Source organism: Colias croceus, chromosome 24, assembly GCF_905220415.1.
Source record: "Colias croceus chromosome 24, ilColCroc2.1".
NCBI lineage: Eukaryota > Metazoa > Arthropoda > Insecta > Lepidoptera > Pieridae > Colias > Colias croceus.
This window is the reverse complement of record NC_059560.1, coordinates 5,452,105-5,464,702: the sequence shown is the minus strand read 5'-3', so window position 1 is coordinate 5,464,702 and position 12,598 is coordinate 5,452,105. Positions and strand designations below refer to the sequence as shown.

The window sequence follows — 12,598 nt, the reverse complement described above, 5'->3', positions numbered from 1 at the left end:
AGCTGGAAAACGTATCTATAATAATCTATAATAAGAATATTTTAATTCAATTAATTAATGTACTATATATAATTATAAATAGAAAAAGACAAACCTCTTCTTTTAAAAATCATTTTTCTGGTCATTTTGCATAAATTCGGAATTCGCACACAACCTTGGCATTGACCACGAAGTGCAGCGTTCAAGATCAAAGACAGCTGACCACTACATGGACAAAACACCCACACACCAACAAAAACAAACATATAGATACACGCCTCAGTGCACGACTATACGATGCAACGATTGCACGCTCTAAAAGATTTATAGATAAATGCAGTTCCCGGTGAAAATAGATAAATGCCAGTGCTCATGTGTTTTCTACACATTTCAATAGGCGCAACTGCATTGACTGGACATTGGTGGCGTTGAAAGAACGGGGCATCCGCGGTATTTTGTCAAAATGGTGCACCGCGGGGTTATTGTCCTGTGTTTCAGTGCTATCCTGGCTGTGACTTCAGCAGACACATTCGGAGCAGGACTCAAGCTACTCGGAAGGATGTACGATGACTGCGAGAAGTCGGAGGATATTTTTAAGTGCTTCAAGATCCAGGCGACCAAATTTGTGGACAGGGCTGCGCGCATGCAGACGCTTCCGCTTATGGACGGCGTCTCACTTGTGCGGACAACGGAACAAGGTAGAGCATTCCCATCTTCATTACCTGAAGGTGATTTAAATTCCTTGGCATCAGACGAAGTGGACAAGCTGCTCCACCTTGCTACTTCAAAGCTTCTGCAGAGCCATCGAGTGGTTGTATCACCAACGAGTGTCGGAGCTGACATTGGTCGTTCATTAGATGAAGCGAGAGGTAAGATGAAGAAGATGATTGGACCCATTCTAGCTGGACTTGCGATTAAGGGAGGTTTCGTGGCCATGGCGTTCCAGGCTATCGCGATAATTGCTGGCAAAGCTTTGTTGATTGGAAAGATCGCGCTTCTGTTATCTGCAATCATCGGTTTGAAGAAGTTGGTAGCTGGCGGAGAATCTCATGAAAAGACGACGTATGAAATAGTGAAACACCCGCAAGTATCCCAGAGCCATACATATTCATCATCTCATTACGGAAGTGACTTCGACACCACCGGTCCCGGAGGTCATTACAGAAGAAGCGTTGAAGACGAGGCTGCTGCCCAAGACAGGGCTTACAGAGCATATGCAAGCAAGCAGTAAATTGTAACAGAATGGTTGTGGCTTACGACTCCTTTACAAATAGACGACACGGCATATTACTTGTTTATCTGAACCTCCATTGCCAAAATCAAGACGTTTTGAGTCTGCAATGGGGACAAAGATTAATGATGTTTATTTAATAATTCACACGACACTGTTATTTGGTTAAGGTTTATTTATTTGCTGTATTATTTATTCGTTGTAGACGCTTTTTATTAGGCTAATAATAATAATTTATAATCAGTGGTTGATCGTTTTATGTAAATACAACATAGAAATGAGTAGCCTAAATAAATATGTGAATATTATGTAATAACTTATAACCTCTTGCACCAAGATTGTCTTAGAATTATTATACGATGACTTAAGATTAATTAACGTAGGCTAGTCGACGGGTAAAGTGCATTTTCCTCTCATCCGATTGTCCAATTTTGTAAAAATAGGTTAAGTTTAGTATAATTTTATATCATTGGTGCGGTATTTTTAGGTAATTTATTATATTTATAAGATATTTATTGTCATCAAAAAGGTAGTTACGCGAGTACCTTTATATGTATTAATAATTTGTTAAACAAATAATTTATTAAATCTATTGTTGTTTGCTAATGATAGCTTATATGATAAGATAGATGAATTTATTAATTTAGAATGAGGAAATGACGATAAAAGTAGTTGAAACTTGATAATCGTTTTATTTGTCCCGATAATCTATAAAGAATGTGCTAAAATATAAGCTACTAGCGGTCCGCCCCGGCTTCGCCCGTGGTACATATTTCGCAATAAAAAGTAGCCTATGTCCTTTCTCGGGTATCAAAATATCTCCATACCAAATTTCATGCAAATTGGTTCAGTAGTTTAGGCGTGATTGAGTAACAGACAGACAGACAGAGTTACTTTCGCATTTATAATATTAGTATGGATGTTGTTGGTATTCCCAATCATTTTAGTATCAACGTAAAACGTTCACTTCCTAATAAGACTGAATTTAGGAAACGATAGCTATAATTGCTATCGATCAGTCCTAAATTACGCCGCAATTAGTAAAAAATACCGATATTATCAGCTCTTTATTCCTCACTTCAATGGTAGTAATTCTATAGTAAATTCTTGAATCTATTTGAAACGATTCGAACTATTCCTTCAATTTGGTTAATTCCTGAAACTATTTATAAATTTGAACTATTTCTTCAAGGATACAGAAGAATACACAAATACCTTGGAATACCAACAGGAAACTGCCATAAAATGTCGGTTAATTTTGTCCATAATTTATAGGTTACTTCGCAAATATCAACCCGTATTCAAATACATTTCCTGATAGTGTACTAAAATCCATAAATAGCAGAAACAAATATACATATTTCACAGTTATCAGCCCCAATACGTAGCTAGCAGTATGTAGCTACTGTATAGAAAGCTGAGCATCACGCAAATATAATAAGGCACGCGAGGAACAGTTAAATGGTATTCAATGAAAAAACGATGAAAGTGCACTAAATGTTGGAATTGAGCATTAATCATATTGAGCTGAATGTTTCTGTTATGTGGGCGTAGCACGGAAGCAGAACATGTCTATATAGTATTAGTTTTATTCTACTTTTATAGAAGAGGAAATTCGGATGAAGATGGTCATATTGTATTGTCACAGAATATATAATAGTAGCTAAACGCTACAGAACGGACACTCTCCGCCTCCCGCCAAAATTAAACACTTACCTCACCCCGCACGATCAGACATAAAATGGTCCATATTTTTCTACAGGGACGATACGCAACGAAGATTGACAACATTAATCAAATTGACTTAAAGTAATTTTATTATTTTGGATTTGTGATTATCGTTTTTCGTAGAAAATGGTTAGATATTGTGCTGTTTACGGATGTATTTCATCAGAAAAACGCGAATTTTTTTACGCTAGTCAAAAATGTACCAACCATAAAGCGTTAACACACATTTGCAGTCTCTACAGTGTGACTGTCAAAACGATAATTTTGTATGGAGTGTCCGGGGTGTGGTATTGTAATAATATGATACGTTCATTGTGGTAAGAGAAGACTTCTTTTGGGATAGATTGCAAATATTTGAACTGAAACTTCTTTAGACGCGTTGAGAAAAATTTCAAGGTCGCGTCATAGCAATGCCGTCACGTCACGGATTAAGGTGACAATTTTGGTAGCTTTGGAAGAAGTTTCATTTCTGACACGTGTGCTCGGCACACACGCTCTTTTTTATTGATGCCGATACAGATAAATCCCAGTATTAGCAAAATGGAGGAGAAGACAAGGAACAGAGAAAAGAAAGATCGCTAAATTGGTTATTATAAAATATAAATATCAATTACTTCATGTGAAAGACACTCTACATTAACCTTATAGCGTACAGGATTGAATTTATTTCCCCCGCATTCAGAGCGTGAAATTGCATTCGTTATAGGATGTTTTTATTTAATGTAGAACAATGATACTCGACCAAGAAATTATTAAATTTATTTATTGTAGAATATAAAAAGAACAAACAGAAAATTATAGTCGACTACTACAAATAAATTACTTCTCAAGACACTTTTCAACTTACATACACATTATGCTTAATTTAATGTAGAAACAATTAAGTTATTCAAGATTTTATTGGCTCTTTAATTATTATACCATTTTATATTTATCCCTTCGCGTTCACGAAAAAATGGTGTAGAATCAGAATATTAATCAAAGTTTTCAGTAAGACATACCTACTAAATATTTTAACTACGGAATGACGAAAAGTATTATGAAGAACTAGCTTCCACCCACGACTTTGTACGTGCATCCCCGTTTTTCCCCGTTCCCGCAAGAATTTTGGGAAATCCTTTCTTAGGGGACGCCTACGTTATGACATCTACCTGCATGCCAAATTTCAGACCGATACGTCCAGCGGTTTGGGCTGTGCGTTGATAGATCACTATATCAGTCACCTTTGAGTTTTATATAATATAATATAGATTTAAACTATGCATTGGATGTCTCGGGCATATCTATTATGCCGATATTCCGCTATTATATATTGCACGATTTCCAAGTTACCAAATATCTACTGACCGAAAACTGCATGACAAATTGACTAGTGAAATTTACATCAATATCAATTAAATCTATCATCCATTTATAGGTGTCCAGGAGAATTTTCTGCCATTCCGAATTTTAAGTTCATCATCATCTTTTTTGGTCACAAAGAGCCGTTCCAATCTATCTCTTAGTTCATCAGGGGTGATGGGAGACCCCGTTGTGGGTTCATCGTACTTCTCCTTATAGAAGTAATCTGCTTGATGAGAATGTCTGTGGAAGTAGCCTGGAATAAAAGGTTCTGGTATTATATTTAAAGTTATTTGGTTAGGGGGTAGTTTCTGAGCGACTAAGCGTTATGTGGAACTTTTATACGTAACCAGAGGTCTGAATAACTTGAGTTTAAGTTAAATTGCGGGGGATAATTAACATCTTCATGGATAATGTTATTTTTTTTTTGTCCTTCATAAGACGTGTTCACTGTTCTGGTATCTATAATGATATTAAATCAAAATAGTTTTATAAAAATACTAGCTTTCCGCCCGCGGCTTCACCCGCGTTTCAAAGAAAAACCCGCATAGTTCCCGTTCCCGAGGGATTTCCGGGATAAAACCTATCCTATCTCTCAAGTTGGATCGAACTGCACACGGTGTGCGAATTTTATTATAATCGGTTAAGTGGTTTAGGAGTCCATTGAGGACAAACATTGTGACACGAGATTTATATACATATATTAAGAAGATGATGTAGGCACTTGTAAATCACCGTCTAACTCTGTTGAAAAACAGTTCATTACCTACGTTAATTGAATATGTATGTATCATGAAGAGCCGAAAAGTTATCACAGATTATAATTACATGCAATGTGTTGTAATGGTAAGTATCCCCAGTACTTAAATTTTTATATTTCTAAGAATTCCTCATATCTAACATTTAACTGACATACCTATAAGTAGTCTTTGCACAATGCCATCTAGTAGCGAATGCAGAAAACATATTAATGTAATATCCGTAAATATCCCAACAACTAATAACAGCTAGTAGTAGTATGAATAGTAACAGTAGCAAAATCGGAAGAGTAATATGAATTTAAAACGTGATTATATGTTTTATTTGCCAAGATGTTTTTATGAATACATACAATATTTAGTAAGTGAGCTTTAAGCAATATAAACATCGCTCTAAAACTACTCACTTGTGATGTATTATATTAATTCTTGATTCATTAATTATTTGGTCTTATTATATGACAGTTACATGATGTATATGCACCTGTTTAAAATTTAGTTATAAGTGGTTGATGAAACAATAATTAGAACACAAAAATACACGATGATTCATGTGATAAAAAAATATAAAGTCATTTTAAATGAAAAAAAGGTCTTGCTACTGCCCTAATATTTCAATTCAAATTTTAATTTATCTGCACATTATTCAAGTCGGAGTAGGAAAATATATTATAAAACTGAGGTAGTCAAAACAGCATTTCGTCGAGCCGAAAAGCTCTACTTTACTCTTCTATAGTTGGCAAGCGTATTAAGGGATTTTATTTCTGTCTCCTACTAATGTGGAAAAAATTTAGCTTCCTAGCGAATGTTTTTCAATATTTTACTCTTTTGTTTTCCAACAGCTTAATTAAACCAATTTGTGATACATACCTCCAGAACCATGAGCAGGCTGGTAATGCCCTACATTTTCATGCGTATACGATGATATAGTTGGCCCGGCGAAACTATTCAAACCACCAAAATAGTTCCCGTAGTTGCCGCCATAGCCACCACCACTAAATAGGGTCACCGCTAGCAAAGCTACCTTCGCTAACAAAAAGGCCTTCTTACTAGCTAGAAGAAGCAACCCTAACAAAATTGGCAGTAATGTTGATATGTTGAATTTTATTCCAAGCAGAAATGGTACGAGAAGATTTCGGGCTAATAGACGACCTAAAAGAAAAAAAAAAAGTAAACTTTTGTACAGAACAAGTTGAATTATTGTTGAGAGGAAACCAGTCTTCATTATGAACTGATGTAAGTTCAAGGGAAAATTTATAGATGGCGCTGACGATTCAAGATCAATGTCGCTCTAACCTTGACCATGGTTGTAAAATAGTTTGTCTATGTTGCAATAGATGGCGCTCTATAGAAAACAGTTTTGTGTGAAAATTCTAAAGGAAATTTTAACTTCTTATTTGAGATTCGATTACTTTTATTATATTGGTTATTGAATGATAGTTATTTACTATTCAACCCGGGCTGGCGGGCGAAAGCTAGAGCATTTGATATAGGTACTTTTTTCCGAATTTTGCATAGCTTGTAATAACTATAATTACTAAAGATCAATGTATTATACAACAATTATTATTGTACACTCGAATATATTATATTTCAATAGGTTTTCTCATATTTTAAAATTAATGAAATTGATAATAATATGATATTGGTATATTTTTCATGCAGAAACAAAGTAAAAGCTCAATATATGACCGAGGACTCCCATGTGAATCTCAAGTATGCATTGTCTTAAAATATTTTAATTTTCCAATTACCTGTAGATTGATTTTCACCCTGGGGTTGATATGTTCTATCCTTTATTCTTGGATCAATAACAAAATCTAGTACACCGTTGGCCAATGTTGGCCCAATTCGCATTACCAACCCTGGATATACCATTCCCATGTCCCAATGGAGAGATCGCTTGGATATCAAATTACTTGCATCTTCCATTATTGAGCTAAAACAGAATGTATCACGTATAATAATATAATTATACTTGAATGAATGAATGAATGAATGAATACTTTATTTGCACCAGTAACAAAATAATAACAAAAAAACACAGAAAATAGAAAAAAAGTACAAAAAGGCGGCCTTATCGCTAATACAGCGATCTCTTCCAGGCAACCTTAGGTCAAGGATCATGAGAATTACGTAATATATTGAGGTCGATGGTGCACAACACAATTTATAATAAAATTATACATATATACACATAAGAATATACTATACATAGTTAAATAAATGAGTATACTACATATTAAAATAATATACATATACACACAAATATACATTTCATAAAGATAAATAGTAATTATATACTTGCTTTTTGAACTCGTTCAGTGTCTCAGCTCTTCTGATACTGTCGGGCAGACTGTTCCACAGCTTGATAGCACGAACCGTAAAGGAGCTATCATAGAAATTAGATCTATGAACAGGAACATACAACAGGAGTTTATTAAAGGATCGTGGGGAACGGGTGGAGGAGCTCAAGAATTGGAAATTACTTTTTAGGTAGGAAGGCGTGTTTGGACAGAAAAGGATGCAGTACAAAAGGTTAAGGATATGAGAGTCCCGGCGGAGTCTGACAGGGAGCCACTTGAGTCTTGTGCGGTATTCACTAATGTGATCATATTTACGTAGACCAAAAATAAATCTCACACAGAAGTTCTGGAGACGCTCAAGACTATCAAGTTGGAATTGGAGGAGATCAGGATAGGAGACATCTGCGTAGTCAAACAGGGATAGGAGAAGGGACTGAGCAAGAGCAATTTTAGTGGGAATAGGTAGAAAGTTTCGGAGTCGTCTGAGAGAGCCAGCTGCTGCAAATACTTTTTTCCTCAGTTCTTTAATTTGATTTGTCCACGAAAGAGTTTCGTCAATAAAAACACCAAGACTCTTAACGGTGGAGCTGTATGGAATGTCAGTGTTATTTATGCAAACTTTAGGCATAGAGGACCAATCAATTTTAGATATAAGCGACTGACTCCCAATAATAATCACCTGCGATTTTTTCGGATTAATGCATAGACCATGGTCGCGGCTCCAATTACTAATGGTACGTAAATCATCATTCATGAGTGCTACTTTCCCACTTAGGTCTTCAAGTGATGAATGACAATAAATTTGCAAATCGTCCGCGTACATATGGTAGAGACCGGAAATATTCGAAGCAATGGAGTTGATAAATAAGGAAAAAAGAAGGGGAGACAGCACACTACCCTGAGGAACGCCAGAAGTAATATCAGACCAGGATGAGTAACACTCGTCCAGTAGAATGCGCTGCCGGCGGCCCCCGAGATAGCTGCTAAACCAATTAATCACTGCCGGTGACATGTTAAAAGAAACGCGTAGCAAGCTCAACAAAACATCGTGATCAACTGTGTTAAACGCGTTACTAAAGTCAAGTAGTGTAAGTATTGTGAGCTGCCTTTTGTCCATACTCAGTCTAATATCGTCTGTGATCTTGACTAACGCAGTGGCCGTACTATGACCCGGACGGAAACCGGACTGGAAAGGATTGAGAAGGTTGTTTTTGTTAAGGAATCTTGAGAGTTGCTGCTGTACTAACCGCTCTAAGACTTTCGAAAGGAAAGGTAATATAGATATAGGACGAAAATCGGAGAGGGTAGAAGGATTTTTAGATTTGGGGAGAGGGATTATATTAGCGCTTTTCCACGAATGAGGAAAAGTACTTGAAGAGATGGAAAAATTGAGGATATCGGTTATAACAGGAGCGATCAGATCAAGGATGGGGATGATCATATTACGACCAATGCAATCAACGCCTACAGCCTTAGAAGTGATGGACAAAATGTTCTTTTTAACGTCGGCGACAGAGAATAGGCTAATATGGAAAGGCGGAAAGGGTGGAGTAGGTTTAGATGAAAGAGAATCAAGTGTCTTGTGTTTACAAAGAGGATCGAATACAAAGGAGGGTGAGGAAAAGTGTTTATTAAGGTCGTTAATGGAAATGCTATTGGGAATTTCGGTTTTACAGGAAGATTTACCAACTCCAAGGGTCTTCAAAAATTTCCAGACTCTAGCCGAATCTCCATTCTGCACAGATTCGTGTATGTAGCGTTTTTGAGCGTCTCTGCACATAGTGTTGCAGCGATTACGTATTTTCTTGAATTCTTCACGATGCAGGTCACAGTTTTTTTGTTTCAATTTGCTTTTAGCTTTAGCCTTGCAATTGATAATTTCCCTAAGGCTATCAGTTAACCAGGGCGCAGGGAGATGCTTCAATTTAATAGGACGCAAAGGTGCGTGTTTATCGTATAATTGTATAATAAATGTGTTGAACAAATTTACCTTATCTTCAATCGATTCAGCAGTTGAGAGTATAGACCAATCGATATTAGCTGCATCTTGTAGTAAACGATCTTTATCTATTCCACTAAAATTGCGTTGCATGATAACTTTAGGTTTCATTTTAGGAGGACGGATTTTATAGGAGAGGAAAATTAAATCATGATACGAAAAGGCGTCTGCCGAGCATTGGCCGTGCTTATGTACATGATTTAGAGAGGAAACTAGGATCAGATCAAGGAGCGAAGGAGTGCAATCAGGAAAGAAGTGTGTTGGACCGAGAGGAAGTAAGGACATATTGTAGGAGTCAATAATTGAGGTTAATTTAGTAGCTCTATGATCATTTTTTATCAAACATGTATTGAAATCCCCCATTATGATGACATGGTCATATAATGGTGAGACCCTGTCAAGGATTTCATCAAAGGAAGGAAAGAAATCGACGGAAGAATTTGGACTATAGAAAACACCTAATAGAATTTTGGTATGGGAGAGGGTGACTTCAAGAAGGAGGTGTTCTGCTTCGTTACACGGTGGGGGCTGGGAAGAGGAGCTTACAATGGAGAAGGGAATATTAGCGCGTAGATAAATGGCTACTCCACCACCCCCTTTACTAGTTCGATCGTTTCGTAGTAGGTGGAAACCGGGAATCGAGAAGGAAGATGAGGGGAGGCAGGGTTTAAGCCAGGACTCAGAGATAAGGATGGCATGGACGGTTTTCGAATCAAATGATGCAAGGAGGTCAGGATAGTGAGCCGGAATGCTCTGGGCGTTTATATGGACAACGTTAAAGTTATGGGAGGAGTCAGAGAAATGGGAGGATAAGGAAACGGGGAGAGGAGTGTAATCCGTGCTAACAAAACTGCTATTATTGGAGTTGCATGTTAAAAAGCTGTTTGCACTTAATGAGTCACTATTGTTGGACATTATCAGATACAGAATGAGTTGAAAATAAATAAATTAATTAAAAAGCAACTGAAAACGTGTTTTAAAGAGATTATATAAATAAATAAATATATCTATATGTATAATATATAAGGTGAATCAGAAAAAAAAAAAAAATAATTATATATGTATGTATATTTATATAAATTATATACTAGGATAAAACTAAATAAGAAAATTAAATAATATAATCAAAATAAAAGTAATTCCATAATACCTGGACCACCAGCTCTGGAGAGAACAAAAACAAAACTATACTACTCTAACTAATAAACAACTAACCCAAAAGAACGGTATCTATTACTAAAAAAATAAATAAAAATAAAGTAAAGCATGAGTAAAGCTGTCAAATATGTACATCAAGTGACAGATGTCACGCTCACTTAAAATATGTAAACAAACTATGAGATGACAAATATTATAAAATGAATATTATGCAGTTTACCTTCGTTAAACAGAAAAAAAAGTTGCGAAATTATACAAAGAAAAAAGGGTAAAACTAAGATTAGTAGTATTTTAAAGCAATATTACATTAATAATTATAAGGTAAAGTAGCCAATTCTACAAAAATAAAAAAAAAAAAGTAGTAGGTAAGTGATATAACAACACAAGTAAATATAAAAATAAAGGTCATAAAACACTAGAATTATCATACACAGTGAAAGTTATTGGCTACATATTTAATAAACTAACGTTAACATCAAAATAAGTTACTTGGCTTTAGGAATCCTTTTAGTTCTGGATGTTAACTTTGTATCTTTGTTACTTTGAATGTTTGTATTTGTAGAAACAGATTCAGATGCAGAAGATATGGCATTCAGTTCAGAGAGAGACTCCACACGATGACGTTTACCGTCCAAAGCAAGAACAAAAACATAGCCGTTCCTCGTCCAGCATTTTGCAACACCAAATTTAGAGCGAGCTGCTTGGAATGTTTCATGTCTACTTGATGTTAAAAATTCTGAGATGGTGACACCAGAGCCCTTCAGGCCACTCTTTGAGAACCAAATATTATCCCTGAGTGTCATATTCCGGAACTTAGCTACAATTGGTCTCGGTTTATCGCTGATTGCTTTACCCAGTCTATGGCAACGGGAGAAGGCATCTGCGTCCAAACCAGGGACATCCAGCTTTTTGGATAATACATCAACTATTTTTGTAGTGACATTTTCTTTTTGAGTTTCCGGCACACCATGAATTAACAGAATCTTCCTTCTACTGCGCAGTTCTTGATGTTCATACAGTTTAGTGAGCACTTGGACCTGACACTGTAAGCTTTCTAGTGATGACAATACCAGTGTGCGAAAAGCGTCAAACTCACTTGCCAATCTAGATGTAGGACTTACAGAAGCCGGATGTGAGGAGGCAGTGTTGTGTAAATCCTTTTGAAATTCAGCCATCCTGTTGTTAAAGTCACTTGTCATCTTCTCTATTGACTGTTTAAGTAAGTCCATGTTTACTAGATTATATTTTGTGCTTGTGTTAGAGAGCAATAATTATAATAAAATTTATAGGAAATGTTGCTGGTAGGCACAGGTGATAATTACAACATAATTATTTGTTGAAAGAATAAGAAAACAAATTAAAATCAAAATATTTCTAAGGAGCGAAATAAAAACGTGTTGTGTTTTACACATCTACCCGCGAAAAAAAAAAAAAGTACTAAAAAAAAGTACTTGTAATGTATAAGAATATTAATGGTAAATAAAAACTAATAAAAATCTACATGAGTAATTTTTTTTTGTGATTTTGCTAAGTAAAACAAATCTAATTAAAGACAGACTTTACTTTAACCACTAGGTTTATAAGATTATGTGGTTTGTTTGTCTGGTTTCACAAAGTATCATTAACATTTCTGAATATTATCACATCATTTTCACTTTATATGTGGTAAGATTGATTTAACTCGGTTTCATATTCATTTCATTGTATGAAACCCATTGTTCAATAGTTTTGCTTATGCCCTTTCAACATACAAAATACACATACCGAAAATCCATAGGATCCTTATCAAGGAAAGCGCTAATATCTCTGGGAGTTTTTTCATCTCTCACAAACGAAACACCGTTCGCCAAGCTAAATGAATCTGCTTCATCGTAATTATTCAGCTTATGCAACAACTCCTTGCCAAAGCATACCGCTGCACCCCTTTCCTCGCTCAAACAGGCGTTTAAGTTTGTATTATCTACATTATTTCCTTCTAATGTTTCTCCTTGTTGCAACTGTATTGGTATCACCTCGAGTACCGTTATTAGGATCAATGCTGTCACTACTTGTAGCTTCATGATGCAGTATTACTATAACACCATTGCAAGGATCCACA

At 35.8% G+C, this 12,598-nt stretch overlaps 3 protein-coding genes across 3 annotated transcripts; 1 reads left to right on the top strand and 2 right to left on the bottom strand.

Moving 5' to 3' along the window:
• Nucleotides 1-347: 347 nt before the first annotated feature.
• LOC123702787 lies at nucleotides 348-1,746 on the top strand. The gene has a single exon (XM_045650586.1). It carries the CDS (start codon nucleotides 443-445, stop codon nucleotides 1,208-1,210), a length of 768 nt encoding a protein of 255 aa, XP_045506542.1. The 5' UTR covers nucleotides 348-442; the 3' UTR covers nucleotides 1,211-1,746.
• Nucleotides 1,747-4,198: 2,452 nt separating this feature from the next.
• LOC123702912 lies at nucleotides 4,199-12,560 on the bottom strand. Its single transcript, XM_045650759.1, has 4 exons — nucleotides 12,265-12,560; nucleotides 6,792-6,976; nucleotides 5,908-6,189; nucleotides 4,199-4,535 (listed from the first exon to the last, which is right to left on the bottom strand). The coding sequence occupies exons 1-4, from the start codon at nucleotides 12,558-12,560 to the stop codon at nucleotides 4,342-4,344; spliced, it is 957 nt and encodes a 318-aa protein (XP_045506715.1). The 3' UTR covers nucleotides 4,199-4,341.
• On the bottom strand, nucleotides 10,686-11,922 carry LOC123702913. Its single transcript, XM_045650760.1, has one exon. The coding sequence runs from the start codon at nucleotides 11,727-11,729 to the stop codon at nucleotides 10,986-10,988; it is 744 nt and encodes a 247-aa protein (XP_045506716.1). The 5' UTR covers nucleotides 11,730-11,922; the 3' UTR covers nucleotides 10,686-10,985.
• Nucleotides 12,561-12,598: the final 38 nt, after the last annotated feature.